Source organism: Phyllostomus hastatus, unplaced genomic scaffold, assembly GCF_019186645.2.
Source record: "Phyllostomus hastatus isolate PE091 unplaced genomic scaffold, TTU_PhHast_1.1 phas_contig_29, whole genome shotgun sequence".
Classification (NCBI taxonomy): Eukaryota; Metazoa; Chordata; class Mammalia; order Chiroptera; family Phyllostomidae; genus Phyllostomus; species Phyllostomus hastatus.
The window spans coordinates 13,188,325-13,215,532 of NW_025333835.1; the positions used below are offsets into that span (position 1 = coordinate 13,188,325).

The 27,208-nt window shown below is 34.0% G+C and overlaps 1 protein-coding gene across 4 annotated transcripts in view; it reads right to left on the reverse strand.

Annotated features, from left to right (window-relative positions):
- The window catches only part of DIAPH3 (diaphanous related formin 3), a 465,949-nt gene that overhangs the window by 131,309 nt on the left and 307,432 nt on the right, over positions 1-27,208 (reverse strand). For all 4 annotated transcript variants that reach the window (XM_045839232.1, XM_045839231.1, XM_045839234.1 and 1 more), the window contains one exon: positions 8,081-8,216. In XM_045839232.1, coding sequence (XP_045695188.1) covers positions 8,081-8,216 — 136 coding nt within the window. The remainder of the gene's footprint in view (positions 1-8,080; positions 8,217-27,208) is intronic.

A 27,208-nucleotide genomic window follows, 5' to 3' on the forward strand; every position in this document is an offset into this window, starting at 1 on the left:
CTGTGTTACTCCAGAGAAAGAGACTGCTGTGTGCAAGTAAAAAGCTGTGTAACTACTAGTGAGACTTTCAGAAAAATTTCTCACTAGTCGCCCAATAAGGACTCATGGAATCTCAGTCTCTTACTTTTAAAACAATGTAACCCAAAACACTAATTTGAAAGAACATATGCACCCCTGTGTTCACTGTAGCGTTAGTCATAGTAGCCAAGACATGGAAGCAGCCCAAGTGCCCGTCAACAGACAAGTGGGTAAACAGGCTGAGATACATGTATACAATGGAATACTACTTGGCCATAACAAAGAATGAAATTTTATCATTTGTGACAGCCTGGATCAATCTAGAGGGTTGTAGTAGTAGGAGTAGTATTATGCTCAGTGAAATAAGTCAGTCAGAGAAAGACAAGTACCATATGATTTCACTTATATGTAGAATCTAAAGAACAAACTAAACAAATAAACAAAATTGAAACAGATTCACAGACACCGAGAGTGGGTTGGTGGTTGCCAGAGAGGAGGAGAATTGGAGGACTGGGAAAAAAAGGCGAAGGGATTAAAAAGTACAAATTGGTAGTCACAAAACAGTGACAGGGATGTAAACTACAACATAAAGAATATAGTCAATAATGTTGTGATAACTATGCACTGTGCCAGCTGGGCACTGGAAATATCAGAGGGGGCACTTTGTAAAGTATAAATAAGAGTATCTAACCACTATGCTGTACAGTTGAAACAAATACAAAATAATATTGAAAGTGAATTGTAAATGAAAAATTAAAATGAAAAGTAAAACCCAGTATATTATAATTTCCCTGGTTCCTTAACTTCTGGGTCAAATGATAAAAATGCTGAAGATATTTCTACCTCCTTCAGAACTGTTGAGCTCTGTTGGGCCCAGAACTATTCAGACCATGAAAAATCCCTCTTTTAAGAGGGGAAGGATGGTGCTGATTTATCCTCCTACTTCTGGGCAGTGGAATAAACAAATCTTTGAACAAACAAAAGAATCGAAATGGAACCTGAACCAGAGTAAGGAAGCCTTTCTAACTTGGCAATCCTTCCAAAACTTTGCAAAGGAAGAAGTTGTCTAGCTTAAAACCACTGAATATGGTTACCACAGAGACAGCTGTCCCTATCGAAGGCTTCCAGGGAAGATAATTCTCAACCTTCATGCATAGGCATAATCTAGTGCCAGTTACTGATCACTAAAATTAGTTTTGGTCCTTTTCATTAAAGGAGTAATAGCACAATAATTAAAAACACGACCTCTGCTCAGAGAACATGAGTGCTGGCTAAATCTGTGACCACATACAAAGGAATTAAACAACTCTTAGATAAAAATAGTACCATAAGTTTGTTGTAAGCATTGCATGCAATAATGAACACACATGGAGCCTGGCAAATAGTCTGTGATCAATGGTAGTAGTAGGAGCAGTAGTGCTAGTACTAGTAGTAGTATGAGTGCTGCTGTTGCTATTATTATCTGTATAGTATTACTATTCCAAAAGTGGGGGAGGTTAAGAAAAGAGAAACACATCAAAGCCGGTGCAATTTAATTTGTTATGTTCTTCTAAATAGAGGAATGATTAAAACCACTGGCCTATTTACGTGTATCAATTGCCAATAATGCTAGAAAACTGAAAGCACTACCGCATAAAACTAGAATATACACAATTATGGAAAATAATCTAATTTTATGTTATCTGTAGAGGACAGGGTAATTGTCAAAGCCTTTATGAAAACAAGTATACACATTAATTGCTATCTGTTGAGACTGGCAGGCATTCCCAAGTAGTATTTATGTAATATGCATTTCCTCTAAAATGGAGGCCTAATTACTTAGTTATTCTAAATTGCAGAATGGAAAACAAAGGAGCAGTTTTAGCCATGTGGGTAAACAACAGATTTCTAAAAGCTAATTATCTTTTTATTTAATAGACTGAAGTTGCACCAAATGAGACATTTAAATCTAATAAATAATAAACAAATTGTAACCTAAAGACTAAAATATAGGAGCTGCTCATATAGTTTTTATTGCCCCATTAAATAGGTTCTTATTTACTTCCCCCACAAAACATAATTATACAACACTGGGTCCATTTCAAGGCCATTCTGATGTGCTGTTTAAAAATTATGTGAATCAACTTACATACTCAGGAAGTCTTACAGCATAATATTTGAATTCTATTATCAAACACCCTATTCGTTTCCATGATTAAGAAACAGAAATGCAATTTCAAAAAATTTGTACATGATCACATAAAATCGCTATTACTATTTGTCTTACTAGAAATGATTACACAGAAGGATAGCTATGCACTTTAAATAAATAAATACTAGTATCTATACTTAGTAGTTTCTACATCAGATATTTAATACTTGGGCATCTTCTAAATTAAAATAAGTAAAATTTAAACATCAACCTCAGAAAATGTATTCAAAATTCACATACTGATAAAGAAAATACATGAAAATACAGCTAATTTGTTTGTTTAATGTAATATCAAATCATTCAACATAAATAACCAAAGCTATACATGTGCATATTTAAGAGACCTCTAGGCTCATCTTTTTTAGAGAAAACAAAAATTAGAAAAATGCCCTTTTATTGCTATAACATGAAAATACGCGATGCTGTGCTTTCTTAGTTTTGCTGTGCAAAAGGATTTTGTTTTTAGATTTTTTTTTTTTTTTAGAGAGGGAAGGGAGGGAGAAAGAGAGAGAGAGAGAGAAAAACATCAATGTGCGGTTGCTGGGGGTCATGGCCTGCAACCCAGGCATGTGCCTTGACTGGGAATCGAACCTGCGATGCTTTGGTTTGCAGCTCATACTCAATCCACTGAGCTACGCCAGCCAGGGCGCAAAAGGAGTTTTAATGCTTTATTTTTCTTCTCAGGGAAATGTAGCCCACTAGTCTACCTTTTATTTTCACTCTGTTAACAAAAATCACATTCCGAAATAATAGTGATAATAAATAGTAGACTTGAAAACAGTTGCCTGTTTTGCCAAAGGCAAGTGACAACTGATGCTGGATAAGCCAGAGCAGGACTTCAGCTCACCACCATAGGTGGTGATGGAAGATTTTGAATACCTGGAGGAACACAGTTTTTATTGGCATGGTAAAAATACTAAAGTCATGAAAATATTTAGAAGGAAGCTCCCTAGAAAGAAAAAAAAAAAAAAAGGAGGAGGGAGCTCCCTGTGAGGTTATGGCAGGATTATTTGAAGATGTTTCTCTTCCTCTATCATTTAGGGATGTACATCCTACAGACAAAAATGAGATGAAACAAAAAGTTCCTGAATCAATGATGTAAATTCAATAATTCACCTTCTACATTTTTTTTTAGGAACAGGAGAGAGCTAGGCTGACAATGTCTACAGAGATAAGAGAGGTACAGTTGTCCCTTGAACACAGGTTTGAACTATGTGGATCCACTCATACATGGATTTTTTTTTTTAATTTTTCCAGAACACCTGCTCTGTTTCTGGCCGGTGGTTGGGAGTGCACGGAAGCAGAGGGCCCACTGCATGCATCGCTCTACATCATTTTACACAGGGAACTTGAGCCCCCATGGACACTGGTATCTGCACAGGTCCTGGAACATACCCCCTGCAGATATGGAGGGACAACTAAGTTTTGGGGGAGTCAAAAATTATACACAAGTTTTCGACTGTATAGGGGGGATCAGGGCTGTAAACCTGATGCTATTCAAAAGTCAACTGTACTATGTTCTGTACTAAAACATCATAGCTACAAAGGAAAATCATATAAAGTTTTAGCTGATCCTCACTATAAGACATTAAAACAAGTACACTGTATTAACACAAATAGTATAGAAGGGAAATGTGAGACCAGTTTTCCTGTCAATTTCTAAAGAGTTTTATATAACTCATATTTTACATTAGTATGTTTGGTATACATTAACATTCCCCTTAGTCTCTAAGACCAAATTCTGTGGCCTCCAGTCGCCACCCCAGCATGCCCCTGTCTCCATCTCATTATCCTGTTTTATTTTACTTCCTGTGACTGTTTGTAATCTGCGATTACCTTATCTTATCTATATGGTTTGTCTGATTCATTCATTAAAATTTTAAACTTCACCGCAGCAGGGACATTACTTACCTTTATCACTGTAATCCTGACATACAAAAACAAAAACTATTTGTTGATGAATAAAAGAAACAAAAGTGGCCAAGCTATTAAATTTCTTTTCGGTGCCAATAAAATAATGCTGGAAGACCATAGCCCTTGTATCTTTCGTAAACATACAATGCCTTTATTGAAGACAGTATTTGTCAAAATATCAGATGCATTCAGTGTATCTGAAAATTCAGTGTATCTGTTAAAAGTGTCAAAACTGACATTTTGCCTAAGAATATTTTTAGTAATAAGTACTAATTAGACAATTTTACTTTGTAAATTCTACAAAGTCTCCATAAAGTCTCCAAATGTTATAAAATCATGATCTGACATAAAGCATATTCTATATCTAACATGGAAAAGGTAACTGCATATTTGTACTGTTTTTAAATATATAAAAAGCTATCAACAAGTAAGTAATAATATTGATATTTTATTTACTTGGCTATAGCAGCTACATTAATATTAAGGAACTAAATACTTTGTTCTTCTATATTAATCATGTTCAGTTTAAAAGAAAAGTGAACACTATTCAGAATAATCATTATTTATTGAAATTTTAGAAGAGGTTTTCACTTTGGTGAGAAAAATAACATGTTTGGTACTATGGATTTTGGAATATATACCCCTAGATTCTTTAAAATTCCATAGTCTATAAAAAATTAAAGTTCATTTATAAAATGTTCAAATGTTTTTTAAGATAGAAAATATTTCCAAAGCAGGTTACTGCACCATAGCTTTCTGTTGCATTAAATGTGGTCTCACCTCGTATCAAGTGACTTTGATTAAATTTATTAAAATATTCCCACATATTATAAAGAATGTATTTTAAAGACACTATTTTGAAGCATTTATTGAATATAATTTATATAAATCACTGTTATCCAGACTATTCCTTGAAAAGTCCACTCCCAGAGAATATGATAATGTATTTTAAAGGCTTTGGAAACTCCTATCAAGTAAGAGCCTTACATTTATTTGACACCAACTATATATAATTTTCAGGCCATGTTTGAAAAAAGATAGTACAGAAGAAGTTTTATAAAATAGTCCAATGGGTTAAATAAGATGAATTCTATGATTAACAAATGATATAATAGAAACCTTTCCTTACATTTATTTTAAAAATAAAAAATATTCACCTTTATTTTAATAACTAATACTGAACCTAACATAAACCAATTATTTACCATAATTGATGGTTAATTATTAGAGCAGCTTTGAAAAAATTCAGAAACAGAGCCTAGTATATTAAGGTCTGTATGTCAAATATATGAAGAATTAAAGAAGAGTTAAAATAAATGAAACAAAATAGTATTTTAAAAAACTGCATCTAGAAAAAAATTGAAGTGGGTAAAATCACCAAAACAAAGATTATAATGAAACATATAACAAAAATGAAACACTTTTATACATCAAAGTAGAAAAATAAAAAGCCAAATTGAGAAAACATAATGAAGGTAAATATTAACACATAATGAGCTAACCTTTGTAATGCAGTAAGAAAAAGACAATCCAAAAAGAAATACATTTGACTATAAACACTTGAAAAAATGTTCAAACTCAGTAGTAATCAAAGAAATGCAAATTAAGAAAACAAAATGCAACTTTTAAATCTATTAACAAAAATCTTAAAAAGTGAGAATACTCAACCCAGGCACATTTATCAACTCATATTGAAAGTTGGTAAAATTAGAATAACATTTTTAAAATCAATTTGGCAACATGTACTAAAAGTCTTAAAAGATATTTATCCTTTTCTATTCCACATCCTAATAATTACATTTTTAATTATTTATGCATATATGTATTTATCACATTAAACAGTTGGAAATACCTATTGTTCTGTGACCTCATTACAGAGTAATACAAGTCCGATTTAATATAACATCCAGTGGATTCCACTACATAGATATTAAGAATCACAATTAAGAATAACAAAAAACATTCAGAAAGTTCAGCAAGATAAAGCAAGACACTAAACTGTATATGCACCAGGATAATAAAGCTATGATTAAAAGGCAAAAGAAAGAAAGAAAAAAGAAAGAAAGAAACTGAAAGAAAGATCTAACAAAATATTAATAGTAATTCTTTGGATAGGAGGATTCGTGATGATCTTCAGAACTACTACTTTTTTAGGTATTTTCTATAACATAAAAGTATTATATTTAAATTGGAAAAACAAAACTTAGTTATTCATGAAATTGAAGCTTTCCATCAGGAGAAATACAAATTTAAATAAAATTATTACTAAGACTACATTGAATTTAAAGTTTCATTAAGATGTTTACTTCCTATCAGGTTTTAACTCTCTAGATTGATGGAACAGAGACCTGGGAGAGGCTGTGTGATAGATCCTCAGGCAAAACCCACAACAAACTATACAGCCAATCTGCCAGCAAGGAGCTCATCTAAGACGGCTCTTTAACCAACACCAAATGAGCGAATGTTAGAATAGCAGAAGGTTTGGTAAACCAGGCAATACTAGATTAATTCAAAATGTCTTTCAGAAGCTATTTTTTAAAAAATCAATGATAAACCTTTCTAATCTCCATTTTTGTTTATACTTTAAGATATTTCTCAGGATACTTCATGAATTTCAAGTGTACTCTTAAAAGAAATTGTGCTTAGATGATTTTTTCCCCTGAAGAAACATGTGTGATACATTAAAGTACTCAGTTTGCTTTATTAAAGATAAAATATGTCTGTAAAAATGAAAGGAGAGAAGGCAAGAAGGCATCTGTGTGTACCCCCAGGGAAACCTTGGGTGAATCTGCAGCTGCCCTGAATTGTAAACTATGGTAATGCAGAAGGTGAAGTTGATGGATTTTAATTAAAGGCTTCTGCAATCCTTGGTGACTTAAAGGTAGAAAAGCCAAAATTTTGGGGGATGAAATATAACCACAATTTACTTAATTCTTTTGCTTCTAAGTTTGTGGTTTCTTTTAGCTTTAGGGAAAAAAATATATATCTCTATCTCTATATCTATCTATCTCTATCTGTAAAGCTGTAACTTTGCTATTTTTTCTTTTTAATTTTTTCTAGGAGCTTTTTATTAAAGAAAATATCAAAACATACCAAAGTAAAGAAAATAGTGCAGTAAATATACCCTTCCCTTCAAGCACCCATCACCCAACTTTAGCAGTTCTCACTGACAGCCAGTCCTGTTGCATCTGCACACCCACTGGCCTTCCAGCCACACTGGACCATTTTGACTGAAATCCCAGACATTGTATCTTTTCATCTATAAAACTTTAGTGAATTTCTAAAAGATACTTGGAAACATATTCACAACAACTCTGTCATATTTATAACAACAAAAAAGCACTCACATTTTTCAAATTGATTTTTCCAATATTTGGATTGGAATATAAAGGGTGAGGGAAAATGCAAGTTTATACAGTTGTAAGCAAAACACAGTTTATTCTTGTAGTGTTAATTAGTTTTCTTATTATGTTCCATATGAACAACTGTAAACCTACTTCTGCCCCACCCTATATTTAAGTTCCATTTATTGCAATTGGTTGATATGTCTGAGTCTCTTAATCACTTTTTTCTTCCCTTAGTGTACTCATATGTTGTCGAAGACACAGGATTACTTGGTCTGTCGAGTTTCCCACAGTTTCCAATAGTTGTTGATTTATTAACTGACATAAATTATTGCAGATTGGTTGTTGAAAGGGTAGTCAAAGAAAAAGACTGGAACCATAATATACCAGAGAACCAAAATCACCTACAAGCCAAGTTAGAATGAAAACACTACTAGTTAGTAAACTAAAGGGGGGGGGGGGAAGCCTATAAAAAATGAAGTGCTCTGCGATTTCATAATACAAATAAGTAATCATATCCCTTTCTTTTTTACTGAAGTATTACACTGCTAATAAAGTACCAGTATAAATCTTAACTATACATAGTATAAATAGCAAATTTGATGGTACTTACCAGTTTTCATTTCTAATAAGCGCTTTTTCTTCTGTTGGCGTTCAAGTCTTTCTTTCTCCGCCAATTCTTGGGCTATTCTGGCACGTTTTTGTTTTTCCTCTGCTTCACGTTTTTTGACATTTTCTTTTATTGCTTGCTATAGAAAATTTATTTTAAAAAATGATCAATTTTAACCACAGTGATTCAACAAATAAAATGGAAAATTACTAATCTGTAAAACTGGGGATGAATATCTTTTAAATAATGGTTACTTATTATATTAGTGACACAATCTTTTAAAAGATTAGCACACAAACCCTTGTTAAATATGTCATGTAGTACCTACAAATATAGCTGTTAGGTTTAAAGTACCTGTATCTTAGTGTAATAAACTAAGAGAGGGGAAACAGAAACTAAAAACAAAAACTATTTAATTTACAAGTCAAAACTGTTTCTCTACATATATTTCCAAAAGAATGCATTGTATTAGAGTCTCCCATACTTTCTCTGCTAAGTAAACTATTGAGTACAAGTAAAATAGTTGAACAAATAGTAAAAAGGAGCTGAAATTTTCAAATGGCTCCTTTCTTTATACTACAATCATTTAACAATTTTTCTCATATAGAGAGAAGTGTTATAAGGGTGACTAAAGAAATATTTGGCATTCAAACGCAGACCCTCTGACTATTCATCAAACAAGTAACAACCTGTAAAATATAAGAAGATCTCAATAGATATGTGCTTTTCTAAGTTTTATACATATCAAGAAATACCTCTCATGTGGCATTTGTGGGAATTAGCAAAACGTGGGTTTTTCTAAGTGCCAAAAACCAGCATGGCATCATATTACAATCTCCTATGGAGACCATATTTCTCAGTACCAATGAAACCACACAGGTTATTTAATTGCTAGTTTACCACTAATAGTATTAAATAGGAAAGTGAATAATTAAACTTTAGCAAAGAGGTGGCTTATCTTATTTTGAGGGAGGTGTTAATTCCTCCTTTAATGTAATATTTTTTAACCCTAGAAATAGTGAAAGCTTCTCATTAGAAATCAAACAATAAACTTTAGTATTATTCACCAAAACAATGAAAAGCACGAGGGGAAAAAAGGGAAAACCCCCAGAGGATATTAATTCATCCATCCATCCACTCAATAAATACTTACTGAGAGACCAAGTAGTAAATAGTACTATTTTAAGATGAGATATATGTATAGCTCTAAAACAGGCTTACATTTTCTGTGATAGGGTGGGGCAGAAGGCCAATACAGACAACAAACGATAAAATATTTAATGAATGCAGCACTACAAAAAAAAAGGAGTGATGGGAGAGAAGGCCTGGGAGCTACTTTACACTAGGTTGTCAGTAAGGCCTCACTCACTGACTTGACACAAGCTGGACTTTAAATGGCGAAGAGCCAGCTCGGTGATTTGGGAGAAGAGCCAACGCAAAGGCTGCTGGAAGGTATGAGAGACAGGCGGCCAGTGTGGTGGTATAAGGTGAGGTCAGGAGATCTGCTCAGGCCTGATCATTTAGTACTTTTGGTCTTCTAGGCCAGCTGGATTTTCTTCTGAGGAAACTGGCATACTGGCAATTTTCAAGCAAGAAAGTGTAAGACCAAGCACTCTGAGATATAAGTACTAACGGAGCACATTTGTTTCAAACTCTCTTTTCAAAGATATTTGCATAACAAAGAGTATTGGAAAGTGGAAGTAGTGTCTCCCTCTTAAGCAAATGGATTTGTTTGCTGTCCAGTATGATAAACTGGGGAGAAGTTGTATTATCTCTTAGATAATACTGGGTCCCCTAAGTTCAGGATTTTCCCCTGTAATACAAACTCCTAAGCATGTAGGTATTATACCTGGCCCTTTTAACATTGCCCTATGGGAATTTGGGCTCAGGAATTGACAAAATTGTTTACTCTGGCTACTGCTATTGCTGTAATAAACTATGTTTTGTCTCTGACCCCACAGTCTTGTGTCTTCTGCCAACATCCATGGAATCGCTGGCAGGCTAACAAGGTAAATTCTCATACTCTTCACAGTGCATGACATATTAACACATCACTATGGCTAAACTATGAAAGACCAGCTGCAATGGCAAATGCTTCAATGTGCAATCCCTCCAATCTGCAAAATGGATTCTGTATTCTCCATTCTGGCACAGAATGGTTAAGTATTTGTTCACTATAATGAGACTAGTCAGAGGCAGATGCAAGATTTGAAAGTAGCTATAATCTATGTTTTGTCCACCAAGTTGCTTCATATTACAGTGGCATATGGTAAGTGCCAGCTATAAGACAAAAGCTGTAATAAAAATCAACATAAATTTGGAAGTAGGAGAAGGCAACACACAAAACATAAGCCTGGTTTCAAAGGCAAGTGTGTATATCTGTGTGCATGTGCAACCATTGTATGTATATGTGAGAAAGAGGATGTAGGAAGAGTGGACTGTGGTGGAGAGAAAGATAAATACTCAGAAATCAAAGCTGTATTTCTTGCTTGAGAAAGTGAATACAAGGAAATGGAGAAACATAAGAATATATATCATGTAGTTTATTTATGAAACTTATTAAAGTACAAAATTTTCTGATGTGGATTTTCCACTTTAATGACTGGATGCATTTCAGTGAGGACGTTTAATAGACTACCTATTACCACATATAATTGCCACACCTTTTTAGTATTCCGAGGGGCAAAAAAAGTCAAAATTACTTCCTAGGACCTATAAAAATAATGTTTATATTTAGAAATAAGGTCTGAAGTAGTTCTTAAAGCTATTCTGTTTTATAGAAAATGTACTATTGATTTTCATTTAGAAGCCTATCTCATTTAAAACATATCTAATTCTGACATTATAACTATTAGGAAAATTTAGCTGGTAAAATACCAATAGACAGCATAGAAATAGGTATTTAGTTTAAAACTGATATTCCAGTTCAAACAGTAATTTGGGATTTTTTTTTATTCAAAATGTTGAGAAATAAAAGTAGCATAAAATAGAAAAGCTGAATAGTTAGAAAACCACATTACTCTAAAAACAATCACCTTCTGGTTACTTTAATTCTAAATTCAAAGCCAGAAAATAAAGTTAAGGGTAAGCCATACATAAAGATAATTAGGTACAAGACATTGATTTTTTAAATTATCTTACTCTTGATCTGGTTTTCTATTTATTCAATTGGCAAATAAATTGCACCGCCACCACCTACTTTCAGCCATGCAACGCCGAAAGGAATTCGCCAAGCACTCTCACAGCCTCCTGGATGCAGCCTGCCACATGCTCTAGTCTGAAAGAGCCACAGGCTATCCCGTCGGGAGTGGCTCTGTCCAGCTGGTGCGCTATAAGAATTTTTCAAACACGAATACCTGACAGTTTAGTCTGGCACACTGACCTCTTTTCCCTTACACTGTCAAATAAAAACTGATAACAGCCAACACAACAATAGACATCTGGTGTGAAGGAATTGAAATTACACCTTTTTTTTTCGGTCAGATTGGCAAAAACGTATTTGTTGGTAAGCCGCAGAATTTTAGCAATTAGTTAATGTGTGGCATGAGATGAAAAAGGTTGAAAATAGTTGACTACAGCAATGACTACAGAGGGTTTTAAAACTTCAATCAGTTTTGACTAGTCATTTCAAAGGCATAATCGATAATTTATCTGAGTTCTTAAGGCTCACATGTTTTTTATGGTGATAGTAGATTCTAGCATATCTATATTAAAAATACATAGGTATGTTAATAATATATTTATACAAAATATATAGAGATATTAACAAATGTGTGTGTGTTTATTCTGGAAAGAAATAAATGTGGGCTCAGAATTATTTTCCACCTATAATTTGTTTTCTAAGTAATTAACATAACAAGAATTCACTACATCTAGTTAAATATACATTATAGCATTATATAACATATTTTCCCTCAGAAACGAAAATAATCTAAAGCCAGTAAATTTAAATATGCATCTATGCGTGTGTATGTGTGTGTTTAAAATTTAAAAGTTTAGGAGAGTGTAATACTCCATAAATCATGGTTATCATAAGCATTATTGCCGAGTTTTTTGAAAACTGCTTCATCCTTATTTTGAATTTGTGTTCTAAGATTTACTTGTGAGTAAAACTTGTTTTCTAAGATTCATCCAATTTTTATGTGTAAACTGACCCCATTTTCATTGCTTGTAATATTAAATTGTTTTATTATGTACTCTCTTATCAGGGGAATTTGGGTTGTTTCCAATTTCGGGCTATGATAAACAATATAGATAGAAACACTTCTGTATACATCTTCCTGTTACATGTTTAAAATCTCTTTAATGGTACGTCCTATCAGTTGGTTCTTAAATCTGTTTAGAAACTGGTGACAGCCACTGTTTAAAGTCAGGGGTGTCAAAGTCATTTTCACCAGGGGACACATCAGCCTCATGGTTGCCTTCAAAGGGCCAAAATAATTTTAGGACTGTATAAATATAGCTACTCCTGAACTGTTAAGGAGTTGAAATTACATTCAGCCCTTCGAAGGCAACCATGAGGCTGACGTGGCCACTGGTGAAAATGAGTTTGACACCCCTGGTTTAAGTGAAAGAAAACAGAACATTTTAGAATGTGACACAAGAAAGACAAGAAATGTTTGCTGATGATTTTCTGTTCTAAAAATATACATGCATAAAAGTGCTGAGTCTCACTGTAAAATTTTACAATGTGGGTTATGGTCAAAAGTTTGAAAACCACTGCTCTCTAGGGTAGGAGTAAAGCTAATGAATACATAAAAGGAGAAGTCCATCTTCAATCTCACTAGATGACGTCAATGTATCTTCAAAGTGGTTATCCAATGGATATCCCTTACCCTTCCCGCCAGAGTGGAATCGCAGCACACACACCACCCAACTGTCCCCGCCAGTCTTCTACTCATTGGCAGGGCTACAGTGGTATCCCACTGTGCTTCTAACTTCTATTTCCTCTTGCATGAAATGCCATTCATATCTTTTACTCACTTTTCCATTAGGTTGTTCATCGTTTCCTTAGTGATTTATAGTTCTTTAAATATGCCAGATACTAATCTTTCGTTAGTCTGATGTTTTGTCAGTATACCCTGCATTGTAACTGTCATTGTACATTATTTTGGTTCTTTCAGTAAACAGAAGTTTTTAAATTTACATAGTCACAAATATTTTTCATGTTGCTGGTACCTTTTATATCTTATTTAAGAATTCCTTCGAAGAAAAACTATTCTGCTATATTTCCTTCTTAGTTTTAATGATGCTGTTGTGTTCACATTTCAGTATATACTTTATCTGAAATCAGTGTTTTTGAATGGTATAAAGTGGGGATACAATTAACTTTTTTCATGTGGGAGACCATTTCACTACTGGCCTATCCTTACTCCATGGATCTGCAAAGCCACCTCTTCTAAATTTCACACAGTCATGATGTGTTGACGTTTTAGTCTATTAGGTCAGGATGTCCATGTTTGCACCGCTAACACACTATCTTAATTATCATAGCTTCTGTCTTACCTCACTTCAGAAATCTGCACTGTTCTTGGGACTCTGCTCTGTCATCTACATTTCAAAATGTACTTACAAAGGTTTTTGAAAGGCCTATTAGGATTTTGAACAGAATTCCTCTGATTCTGTAGATTACTTTACAGAGAATTGAAATTGAGTCGTTACAGTACTGACTCTTCTGTAATGAATGTCATGTGGCTCTCCATTAACTTGGGTCTTTTTAAGTCTTTGGACAAAAATGCATAATTTTTTTTCTATTCAAGTTTTAGACATTTTGTGTTAGATTTATTCTCTCTGTCTTCTCAATTGTTCTTGTCAATGGTGACTTTTTTACAAGCATGGCTTTTAATATTTTCTAAATAATATATTTAGAAATATAACTTTTAACATGTTATTTAACAATAACTTTTAAATATTCCATTGATAAAATTCCTCATTTCTAAAAATTTTCCTGTAGATTCTTTTGTATTATTTATAGATAACCATAATGAACAATTAATTTCTTCATATTCTATTTTTATACCTTTTATTTTTTTCTTATTGTACCATACTAGCTAGAAGTTAAATTCCCACTTTTAGGCTGAGAGTTTCCCCTTTGTCCCTAGTTCCATATTCAGAGGTAGATTGTTCAACAAGTTTGCTCAACAAGTCTGTTGTCTTGTTTTAAAAGCTGAACAAGGGTTGTATTTTATCAATGTTTTTTTAGCCTAATGTAACTCATAATGTGATAAGTTTTGTTAATAAATATTCTTTTAAAAAAGCACACTTTCATTTCTGGGATAAACTCAACTGGGACCTCTTGAACACTTGGTCATAATATATTTTTTCACACTCTAGTTTTTAATAATCATTTCATTAAAATATGGTAAAATATCTGTAAAACTTTCTGGGCCAAATACTTAGTTTCCAGGAAGATTTAAAAGAAGTCATTAAATTAAAAATTAGTCATAGGCTTATTCAAGCTTTCCAATTCTTTTAAAGTCAATTTCAAGATGCAATGTCCCCCTCTAGGAACTTAACTATTTCAACAACCTTTCAAATCTGGCTTACGAATTTTTATAGTATGCTCTTCTCTTTTTACTATCACTGTATCTGTCCTCATATTCCTTCTTACATTCTCAATATTCTTTCTTTGTCTTGATTAATCCTTTCAGAAGTTTATCCAATTAACTTCTGAGTCTTTAATACTTGTCTTTTCAAAATAACCACAATTGGGCTTTTAAAAATTCTCTCTTAAGTCAGTTTTCCCCTCACTTCCCTCCTTTTATATTGTCTAGGATTATGTATTTCCTTTTCAATTTCTGTAGTAAGATGCTTACCTTGTTAATTTTCAGTCTTTATGATTTTTCAATATGAGCACTTATGATATAAATTTCTTTATATCACTATTACTATATTCCACAAATTCTGATGTGGGGTATTTTCAGTATTATTCAGATCTAAATTTTTTCTATGATTTTTTTCTTGACACTTAAGTTACTTAATGTATTTTTAAAATTTTCAAAATAGAGATTTTAATTTCATCTTTTAAATTTTATTTCTAATATCATGTTATTGTGATCAATAAATAAAGCTGACACTTGGAAATTTGTCAAGATTTCTTTCATGATCTCTAGTATGTGATGAATCTGACAAAAATTCCACTTGTGACTAAGAAGAATGTGTCCTTTAACTGTAGAGTTGGGTTTTGTATTTTAATCAAATGAAGACTATTAATTGGATTATTTACAGGTCTCATGTCTTAATATTTTTCTGACTGAGTTACCAATAGATTAGAGAACTCTGTAGACATTTCCCAATATAACATTGACTGTCAATTTATATCTAGAGTTTATTAATTTTTACATGTTAATTTTGGTGCTATGTTATTATGTACTTGTAAAGTTTAGAATTGTATCTTTCTGGTGAACTACACTTTTTATAATCTTGAAGTAATATTCCCTTGTCTATTTGTTTTGTTTTTAATATAGTTTCCCTTTTTCTTTTGATTAATGTTTTTAACAGTTCTATTACTTGAAACTTTTCCACATCCTTGAATTTTAGGTAGACTTCAACCAACAAAAAGCTAGATTTTATTTTTTATCCAGTGTTATGGATAAATTTGAAAAACTTTGGTGCGATTTATAAAATATGTTTCTACCACCTTACATTATTCCTTCTATTTGTCCTGCTTTATCTATGCTTCTTTTATTGTTTCCTGTTTTTATTGAGTTACATATCTTTCTTGTTCCATTTCTCCTCCTAAAGTCTGGAAGTTTTACTGGATATATCTATCCTCTCACATCCTTGTAATTTTATCATGTAAATTAACAACCTAAAAAGGTCTGAAGTTTATAAATCCTTACCTCTCTACCTCCTCTTTGGATAATACATAGAATATAAAACACCTGAACTCCAAACATCTCTTTCAATTATTTAACAAAGTCGTCCAATAGTTAAGCTCTGTCTCCCCTTTCTGCAAGACAAGCTACACATTGTTTTATTTTATACTTTACTCTTTACAGTTAGTTTCATGGTGGACACGTTTTCTGGTATCTCAAACCTTTCTTTTTGGAAAAATAAATTGCTGAGTCTTTAATACATCCTTCAGAACAGGAGTCAGCAAACTACAGTCCTCAGTGGGCCAACCTGTTATGGTAAATAGAGGATTATTGGCACATGGCCACACCCTCTCATTTACACACTGCCTGTGGCTGCTTTTGCCCTGCTCCAGCACAGCTGAGTACTTGCAAAGATGAAACTTTTGCTAGCTGGCCCATTAAGGAGTTTGCCAACTCCTGCTTTAGAAGATACTTTAACAGAAGGGTATTCGTGGAAAACGCCCTCATCTGTTTATTTGCAAATAGTTTAATTTTGCACTTGTTGTATAAAGTGCTTTTGCTAAGTACCCCAAATTGGAAGAACACTTTTTGTCTCAACACTTGAGGATATCTCTTGGTTTCCATTTTTGCTGATGAGAAATCACTTGCATGGGGGTCCTATCCTTTCTCTTAGGCTGCTTTTCAGATTTTTGTCTTTGGTGACATATTCTAAAGCTTCACTACAATATTTTCTCATGTGAATTTTATTTTATTTATCTCTCTTGCTATACGTTGCACTTCCAGATTCTTGATGTGGAAAATCTACAACCATTAGTTTTAATAATATCTTTCATTCATTCTTTAGAGTTTTTCCTTCCGAGACTTTCACTGTGCAAAGGGTAGTCCTCCCCCATCCTGTCCTCCCTGTTTCTTCACCAGTCTTTTACACTGCTAATGGTGTTCTCTCCCTGAACTGCATTCTGGACAGTTTCTTTAGATCTATTTTTCAATTCACTGTTTCTTTCTTCGGCTGAGAATAATCATTAAATGTTAATTTCAACCATTGTGCTTTCATTTCCTTACATTCTGTTTGGTCTTTTCTCAAACCTGCTTGGCCATCTTTGGTAGTCTCTTGTTTCTTTAATTGCATCTGGATTTCCTTAAACACTCCACATATAATTCCACATCTGGAGTCTTGGGGGTTTACATCTATTGTTTTGTTTTTTGTCCTGATCACTTCACCATACAACCCCTTGTTTCTCTGTGTGTTTGTTGATTGGGATTAAGAGCTCTTATTTGATTAAACTTAATTTGTGAATATCTTGAGGATATAAATTGTAATTGCCTCCTGCACAGAGCTTTGAATTTGCTTCTGTAAATAATCAGGGATTATTTCTAAACTAAGTTTAGTTTCTTTTTGTCCTAGATTTGTCTTATTCAGTGTACTCACCCAGGTCTTGCTCTTGGCAAGCCTGGCCTTCTCCTTTGTACCTATGCACAACACGCAAGTTTTAGCTTTGTGCTTTTTCTCTTTAATCTGATTTGCCTTGGGAAATTTCCCTAACTTTCTCACAAAACAGTCATATTTTAAAATAGTTTGTTGTACTGTGGTGGGATGGATCTTTAAGAGTCCCTATTACCATATGTGATAAGTAGCCCTCAACAGGGTGTTTTTATAGGAAGTTGAACAACATATAGATCTTTATTTTTTTTAAAGATTTTATTTATTTATTCATTTATTTTAGAGAGAGGGGAAGAGAGGGAGATCAAGAGGGAGACATATCAACGTGTGGTTGTCTCTGTACATCCCCCACTGGGGAACTGGCTAGCAACCCAGGCATGTGCCCTGACTGGGAATCAAACTGGTGATTCTTCGGTTCACAGGCCAGTGCTTAGTCTACTGAGCCACACCAGCCAGGGCAGATCTTTAATTTTTAACCATTTTCATATAATGTGTCAGTTCTTATATACTATATGTTTTTCTGGGTATCTTATATGTGTGTGTTTTAGGATTCGAGGAGTAAAGGATCCAAAACAATTTAACATTGGACAGACAGACACATAAGATTAGTCTCAGGCAAGCACTCAAAATAATTTGCTTAATTAACAATCAAGAATGTCTTCAAAAATTTGGTAAGTATGATATTTCATTACTTTCAGATATCTTTTAAAAAATCTATATGAGGCTATCATTACATATTAGATGGAAAGTACTATAACGGTTAAGAGGAGGAAAGCTGAAGTCTATTTTCTTTATTTGAATCTTCACCTGGTACCAAATAGCTGTGAGGCTTGTGTCTCAGTTTCCTCTTCTGTAAAATGGGCAAAATACTACCGATTTTATGAAGATATGATAAGAATTAAATGAAGTAATACATGTAAGTTACTTATAGCACTGCCAACACATAGTAAGCCCTGTATAAATATTATCAATTATTATTTGAATTACTATTATATTACTAATCTATATATTTTTCATTTCTACTATGATACCATGCACAATTATTCATCCATTAACAAATCAAGTACCAGCCACTTTCTAGCATGCATCAATCATACATGTGTCTGTTATACTGGGGACGTGCCAATTTTCACAGCTCCTGTGAGCGTATAAATGCTCTCCATTCCGAGATGTTCAGATGTGACTGTACACTAACTTAAAGGAAGGTACTGCTGTCAATGCATGCATCCAACGCAGCTGGATTACTGGCTGGGAAGGTAGAGAGGTGTCTGGAAGGCAAAACCTACACCTGACCTCGAGTCTAGCTTACCTCCAAAGATTTAAATACATGGGTCTATAGAAATATTGTTTTTGATACTTCTAAGTCTTTATGAAATGCTTTATGAAATTCTACTCTAGAAAAGAAGTACTTTAGTTTCTTGTGTTTTCTTCCTCCAAAGTATTGCCTGCACTTAAAATTACATACTCTTGATAAATTAATTTAAAGCATTGCCCAATTATACAATTAATAGTTGTTTTATTTCCCCCAAAAGTTCAAAATATAAAAAATTAGTGTGCATATTGTCTGCTCCTAAAAATGAACAACCAACCAGACTATTAGGAAATAGTCTATATTCCAAATATGCCTACTTGAAGAATACATTAGTTTTATTTCATAACATTGTGGTAAAATATAAGCATGAAAGTGTAAAACACAAGTAGACTTCCACAGGTCCTGACTCTATGGCTGTACTTCATCTCTACTGATGAGTCTTAGCCTATTGAAACAGACCTGTGCATCTATTGAACGTTTTTCAATATATGATAATATCCTGTCTAATTTTGTAAATTAAAAAACTAGTGCAGATTGTATTACATTAAAAATAATATTGAAAAGCTAAATGTCTTCTTGTTCAGAGATATATTTCTTTCAACATTAATGGATATTTAAGCTATGTAAGCCACGAATCTCCTTAGCACAGTTCTCACTAAACTCAGAAACCTTTTCTCCACACCCTAGTATTCAATTTTTGCTTAAAGTCTAAAATAAGATCAGACAAACCAAATTTAAATCCACATGCTTTCCAAATGATGGATGTGAAGGTAATATGAAAACACAGGTTAATTTTCTCAAAGTAAACAACCAGGTAAGAGTTCAACACATTCCCACTAATCCTCTGTTAGAAGTTTACTTCATCTTGCAAAAAGACAATGCTCAACCATACTAAATGACTTCTTCCTAGAAATTTCTAATAACATTTTCAGGAAGAAATGGAAAATATTTTCTATAAACATTGAAAATGTATGCCTGTATTCTTACACATACTCCTAGACTGGAACATATAAGAAAATATTTTTAAATAATTAATGCCAGTGACAAAAATCTTTAAGAATATTTTAAAAATGTGGTGTACATGTCAGTTTTCAATCAAAAATATTTTCTTTTGTAACTACTGTAAATATAAAATTTCCCTCCACATTAAAAAATAGGGTTATAACTATCTTCATGGAAAATAAGTTTATTCTTAAAAACCCCTATTTGCAATAATTACAAAATAGAGGCTTTAGAAAGAAATACATATGACATAAAAATTACCAAATTAATGTCTCTGACATTACCAAATTCAATAAAAAAGGTGATCACCAAGAACAGGAGAGCATGCTACACTGGCACAAACAACATCTTAGCATTCAGTACAAGGTGTAATTAGTTAAGCACTTTATGACTGTGAAACTTATGAGAACGGGACACTATCCTTTGAGAACGTCCCAAAGGATGTGCAGATGCTAATGATTAAACTGTTTCAGGCTGAAGTTGTTCTTTATTGCAAAGTCCGTCTCAGATTAAACAAACTACTTGTTAGCCCAGCAGGGACTTACCATTACCAGCCTTTCATCACTATGCTACCAGTGTGTTTGCTATTCCTTCAAACACTCTGCAAACTTCTCAAATAAATGAGATATTCCAACCTATTCAATAACTTCTTTAATAAAGCATGAAATGCTCTTAATTAAGGTTTTCCCAAAATAGAACTTGATTCTTCCATTAAATGTGTTCTCTTCCTTTGTGTTCTGAAGTGATATACTATAAAAATATTCTCTTTACCTTTCAATTGTGGGGCTAAATAAAGGTACAGGTGGGCACAAGATGGCAGCCATGAAGTACAGTGTTTTAAGGTAGGCTTGGTGATAGGGCAGCATTTTTTTTCGGGGGGGAGGGGGTACTGCTAATCACCTCTTCAAGGAGAACATCCAGCTAAAGCCCAACAATATACCATGCAAACCTGGTAATGTTTAAGACATAACAAAGTGTAGTCTTAAGCCAAGAGTCTTCTCAGTGTTCTCATGAGCACTCGCTCTCTCTCTCTCTCACTCATGGGGTGGAAGATCAGAATATCTGATGTGCAAAGAATACACCATTTCATTCATTTTTGTTGGTGGCATCCTAGCTTAGTGTTATTTTTTTCAATTATATGGAGTAATCTACTTATGATTTTCTATTAGTTACTTAGTTGACTTCTTTTTGTGATCCATCGTTGGCCTCATTATTGTATTAGAATAATCTAGTTTTACCTTTTGCTATATTATTATTTCAGTGAACAAGCAAAAATACTTAAAATATAAAAGGGAAATATAAATTACTAGTTATTTAGTCATACAGAACCCGTCCATCAAGTGCATGCATTATCCCACTGAGTAAGAATAAGTGTTATCACTAAAGGGAAACATTTAGCCAGTTAGTCTAGGTGTGTTTTTATTGTGAAAAGACTAAAGGATAAAAATTAGAAGAACCTAGCAACTAATTTTCAAGGTTTCATATCCAAAATATTCAGCACCTGGAATTGATCTAATTCCTTAAATAAAGAGATACCAAGGATAAGAAGAAAACAAGATCCTATATTTAAAAAACTTATTTTGTTCTAGGTTTGGCGCTTTATACCTCCAAAAGTGATCTCAGAATGACAATAGTGACAATGAAGACAAATTTCAAGTTGTAAGCTCACCAAGATAAGCAAGGATTGAAGATATGTCCTGGTCCTATTATAATTATATATGTTGACTCAACATCCAACCACAGGACTTTTATATAATTTTCTTTTCTCTGATAACATGACATATAATGAGTTAATCTACAAGAATTAAGGAATACACAGAAAATGTTTAGTGCTTTAGAGTTTGTTAGTTACCTAGTTGGTCTATAGAGTAGTCTTAAGAAATTACATTTAGAGTTAACAAGCATCAAATTTTTCTATTTAAATGATCTGTCAAAATAAGTTTTGTTCTGATTGCCCTCTTTATAAAAAAAAATTTACACTAAAAATAACCTCATTGGATAAATTAACATTTGTTTGGCAAATCACTACTTTAGCCTGGTTTTTCAGTAGAAGAATAAATTGTATTTGATCAACATGAACAGCAAGATTAAATGAATTGTAATTGATTTTATATTTGTTCACTACACAATGTTTTCAATTATATGAACCCAAAATCAACTTAAAGTCTGCAAACAGCATGAATGACAAATCTTTAACTGGATAAAACATAACACTAACAAATTTGAAGAAGTAATCTAAAGACAGAAATATTTATGAGAAATGAAATACTTAAAATATTGCCTTCTTATAATGAATTGGGAAAGGTGAAAATTACTACACTTCTATTATTTGTAGATAGCTAACTTGTTTTGAGGGTATATGTACATTATGCCATTTGATCTTCAAAATGTAACACCCCTAAGACACACATACTGTTATTGACAGGAAGCCACAGCAGTGAGGTTAATTGGCCTGTCCCGCATCATATCGCCCATGGTGTTCTGAGGCCAGGGCCTGTGCCCTCAGCAATTCTGTTTCCCATAATGAGGTGGAGGCAGAACATCACTATGGCAAACAAACAGAGGATGAGGCTCCTTGTTGGCAGAATTCGTACATCACTTAGGATTTGAAGAAATCAGAACCCTTTCTCTTTGTCACTGCACACAATTCAGATGGGCAGTGTATATGTAGCAAAGTTTAGGGAGGAACAGACCGGACTTTATGGGTTAGATAAGTACAAAGTTTAGCACTTTTATGTATTTAAAACTAGGGGGCAAAAAAGAAAAATATAGACAATAAAAGGCTCCCACTTCGATGTGTACAACAGTAATTGCTTTAATGCAGGGATTTCTTTCTGTTGCCCTTGAAAGACTAATCCTAAAGTGGGGTATTCAGATATGCAGAGTCTTAGTGAAAACCCTCTGATTAAAACAGAAAAGTGGTACATTCTTATTATGTATAATTTGATAGAGAAATTTGTTTTCAAACATGTTATCTAAAGGGGACAAATAATAAAGGAGTCCTAAGAAGTGAAAGCATTCAGAAGTATTTCTCTTAAAATAAGATCATTAAGCAAAATAAATAAGGTATCAGATGAAATTAGCTTAAAGAACTAAGAGTGCTGTTGCACTGTGCTAATAATTCTGGTTAGAGAGAGAATAGCAAATGAACTTTCAATGTTGAAAGAGGAAGCATCATCGGAATAAGAATTAGGAGTAGTAAAGAAGAAACCATGTAATTCGAGCCTATGTGAGTAAAAGCAGTTTAAGCAATATTCTCTAAAATGAATACAGAAAGGGGTGACCAGGACATACATTATGCTTCAAGGCCACAGTGACCAACGAGACACAAAAACTAGGCTCACACTCAGGACAGACATCTACATGCTGATATTGGGTTAAGATAAAGCAGGAGAAGGGTTACCTAGCAAGATCCGACAAAAACTTCAGTTCATCCTGTAGAAGCATGACATCTCTGTTAATAGCAGGTACATTGGTAATAATGGCATGTAATGATGAATCTAAAACCAGTCACAAGTAGAAAACGATAATTATTGTTATGTAACACTATACTACCAAAGGCAGGAATCTCACGGCGAAACCTGATGCCTGGTAGGCTACCTGTTTACTCAGTCTGAACAGTGAGGTCAAGTAGTTCCACCTACTGCCTTTGATTTGAACTCTAGGCTTCACATAAGTCCAAAAGGAAATAAAAATCTCCCACAGAAAGGTGTTTGCTAACTCTACTCACTTTAACCTTCACTCCCGCTATTAATTGGCCTCTAGTTTTAAAAGAGAACACTTTAGGCTTTGAAATAAAAGCAGACCTACAAGCATTCTTCTATCATACACTCATCAATGTAAATAAATAGGAAGTTATTATATCAAAGAGTAGAGAAAGTAGGATTTGTCTTGATTCCCTCTAGTAAAACATTAAAAAAACACTTTAAAAATTGCATTTTGACTTTTCTTACAAATGCTCTGAGCAGCAGTGTATTGTAAATGTTAAAAAAGTCCAGGCCTTGCACTGGGCAGGCCTCCATTAAAACCCTAGCCTCTACCAATTGTGCAAAGTCTATGCAAATGCACTGAGGTCTCCCTGCTGCAGTTGTCCTCGTGGGTAACACTCTGCACCTCTGTAACAAACAGCATGAGGACCAAGTGAGACACATGTAAAGCACCTAGCACAGGGTCCAACTAAAAACAAACACTCAGTGGCTGTTGTTTTAGTTTTAATCTGGTGAAAATGGCAATAATACAAAAAGCTAGGTAAAATTACATAGTAAACTAACTTTCTGTTTTTGAAAGCTGACTGTTAGTTCTAAATACAAACCATTCCCTGTGTGCATGCTACCTATCGTAGACTGTTAAAGCAATGGTGATGACAAATGAATTCCCAGTTGAGGAACTCCAACTAGAAAAGGGGTTAGTTAAAACTGCTTCAGAATGAACACCATTTCCTCAGAAGAAGCTCCAAGATCATGAAACTTACCCTCTTGGTCTGTATAGCTTGAGGCTGCCAACTAGAAAAAATATTCCTATTTTGTGTATTACAAAAAGGCTAAGAGAGAGAGACAGAAAGAAAGAGAGAGAGAGAGGAGCTATAGCTATATAAATTAGTTATGAGATCCTAGTAACACTGGTGAGAGGTTACATGAATTAGTCAATTATAGTGAAGAGCTCTGAATAAAAGTGAGCCTGTCTTTAACTGCTTCAGTTTAAAATCTGGGGCAATCCTAAAACAAGTATCTTTGGATAAATTAGTTGCAAGCTAAATTACTATCAAAAGTAAGAGTGACCTCCCTTTTGGGGGGCAGAAGTTTGGTTTCAAGTCAGTCCTGTGAACCTACTAAATGTAATTCCTATGTATAATAGAAGTTAACAGAGTTCATCTACACGTGGCATAGACTGTGGAGCCGCACATCTCTGGTTAACAGCTCAGCTCTGCGCCTTGTAACTGTGGAACTGGGTAGAAACAGGCAAGTCACCCTGTCCCTAAACCTCAGTTTCCTTATTTTAAAATACAGTGCCTGGTACTTGGTCGGCACTATGAGTTAGCTATTAAAGCATATCACTCATTTTGATGAGAACATCAGTTATGTAATAAATGTATCCATTTGTTATATTCCATTAATTACAGAGACACAAAGGTAAACAAGACAGACACAGGTCTCGACTGGCTGAACGATGTCTGAGCAGGGACTGGAAAGGTGAGCACAATAGTACTGTGAGGCAAACGTGCAGGTGTACTCCCTCCTGAACTCGGGAGAAAGAGTCTGTGAAAAACTGCCATAGCAGAAGGCAGCTGTGGAGGGAAGACGGTGGTTCCTGGCTCCTTACACGGGGCACGAAACGGGCTGCCACCAGACACTGAATGGTACACTTGACTCATTCATGAGCAGGAATATACCTCTGTTCCAGTGGATGAAGTAATGGTGTAAACATATTGTAGCACTATTTTCTTAAAAGAAAACATACTTTTTGCCTATTATAGTAATGTGGCTTTCCAGAATAGACCTTCAACACATGAAAATCCCGCATCTATCACTAACATCTTCATAGAGGCTCACTGAATTTAACCTGTTTTCCAAAGTTGAATAGTATGAAATTAAATAGCAACCTACAACATGAGAAAGTTTTGAAAACACAAGGTATTTATTTGTCAATAATTTTTGTTAATATTGACAGCATGGTATTTTTAAAGACCCAGTGCCCCAAATTCAAGCAGTATAACCACATTCGTCAGAAAAAAAAATAAAGTGTATGCAAAATTGTACTTCCCATCCAATCATCTTTATCTTTATTCTAAAAATTTCCTCTTCAAATTATTTAGATAAAAATACATTTTTAAAAAATATTAAGCTCTACTGATTTTAATTTAGTGCAGAGTGTGTGAATGAGTGTATGAGTATGTGAGAGCAGATACTTCTAGGACCCATCTGAAATAGGCAAAGTATATTATCACTCAATTATCCTCTGTTTTTGAGCCATTCTTCATTCAAACACTTACTTTTTCCATCTACCCAGCACTTAATAACAGAATGCCAAGTTACAGAATGCCCAAACCCTCTAGTCTTACCAGACTTCAGAATGATTTGGAATTAGACCTGGATTCAAATCCCAATCCAACTGCTTACAATATGGACTTAGTTTCATTAGGAAACCCTCCAAATGCCAGTGTTCTTATTTATCAAATAGAGCACAAGCTATAGGACAAGGGAATTGGCCATGACTAGCACTTAAGAGCACAGGCTTTGGAGGAAGCCTGTACTGGTTCAAATTCTAGTTCTTCCATTTTATACCTAAGTGACATTGAGCTAGATATATTCTATTTCTGTGCCTCGGTTTCCTCATTTGCCACAAAAAACAGTAACAGTAAAAAGATGGAGAATTAGATTATCTGAGAAAATATATATAAGGTATTTGGGAAAATGTCTGGTTCACAGAAAATACTGAATATATAATGGATATTATTTTATATACGCATTTTATAGTTTCATGCATAATTATGTTAGAGGTCCCCAAGACAAGCCTCAAGTTTGATTATTTTTTGGAAGGACTCACAGAACTCAGAAAAGCTGTTTTATCCACTGTTACAATTTGTTACGGGAAAAGGATACTGATTAAAATCACACTGTCCTCTCCCAATGGGGTTTGATTATTCCAGCAATGATGTGTGACAGCACGGGAAGCAGACTGCTGACCAGGACAGCTCACCCAAGCCTTGGTGTCAGGAATTTTTATTGGGGAGGTTGGTCTTGCAGGCATGGATCTCCTGCATGAAAGAATGACCTTAGCTCCTCAGTCTCCAGTGCCCTACAGAGGACCAAATGACAGTGCAGCCAGCACACCAGATGAACAAAAACAGGTATTCACCATAAACTGCATATTTAGCATCAACTGTCTGGCTTGGTCCTGGGTATACAAAGACACCCTCCCCAGGTAGGATACTCCAAGGGTATAGAGGTGACTGATCTCCCAGGAGTCAGGTGAAGGCCACAGCTTTCTCTGGAATGCTCAAGGTTTGAGTACCTTGAGTTTACTGAGTTAACTAACTAACCCTTTACTGAATAAGAATTTATTAAGCAACTGCCATGTGCCAAAAGCTATGACAAATACTTAACATATATAGTATCTCATTTAATATTTAAAGACTCTTACGAGAAAGAAATTAACATCCACTTTTACAAATGTGGAAACTGGAACTCAGGAAGGCCAGTGTTCCTAGTCACTTAAATAGTGTGCATTCCAAACGTAGCTCTTTCAGACTGCAAAGCCTTTGCAACTTACACTAAGCCATGATGCCTCATAGAACTTTATAAAAATCAAAATAATATATCATTCAATACATCACACATATAGGCACAGAATACATTTAATAATCAAAATCACTTCTGGCATAAAAAAATAATCAAAGAATCACTTTCATTTTGTAGAGAAGATAAACCAGAGCTGTAAACAAAATGTGTGTTTAACATAGACACACTAGTTTTCCTTTAAAATACTGACATTTATTCAAAGACTATCTAATCATAAGCAAGTGATTACAACCAGTCCAGTCAATTCAGCAATAAAGTTTC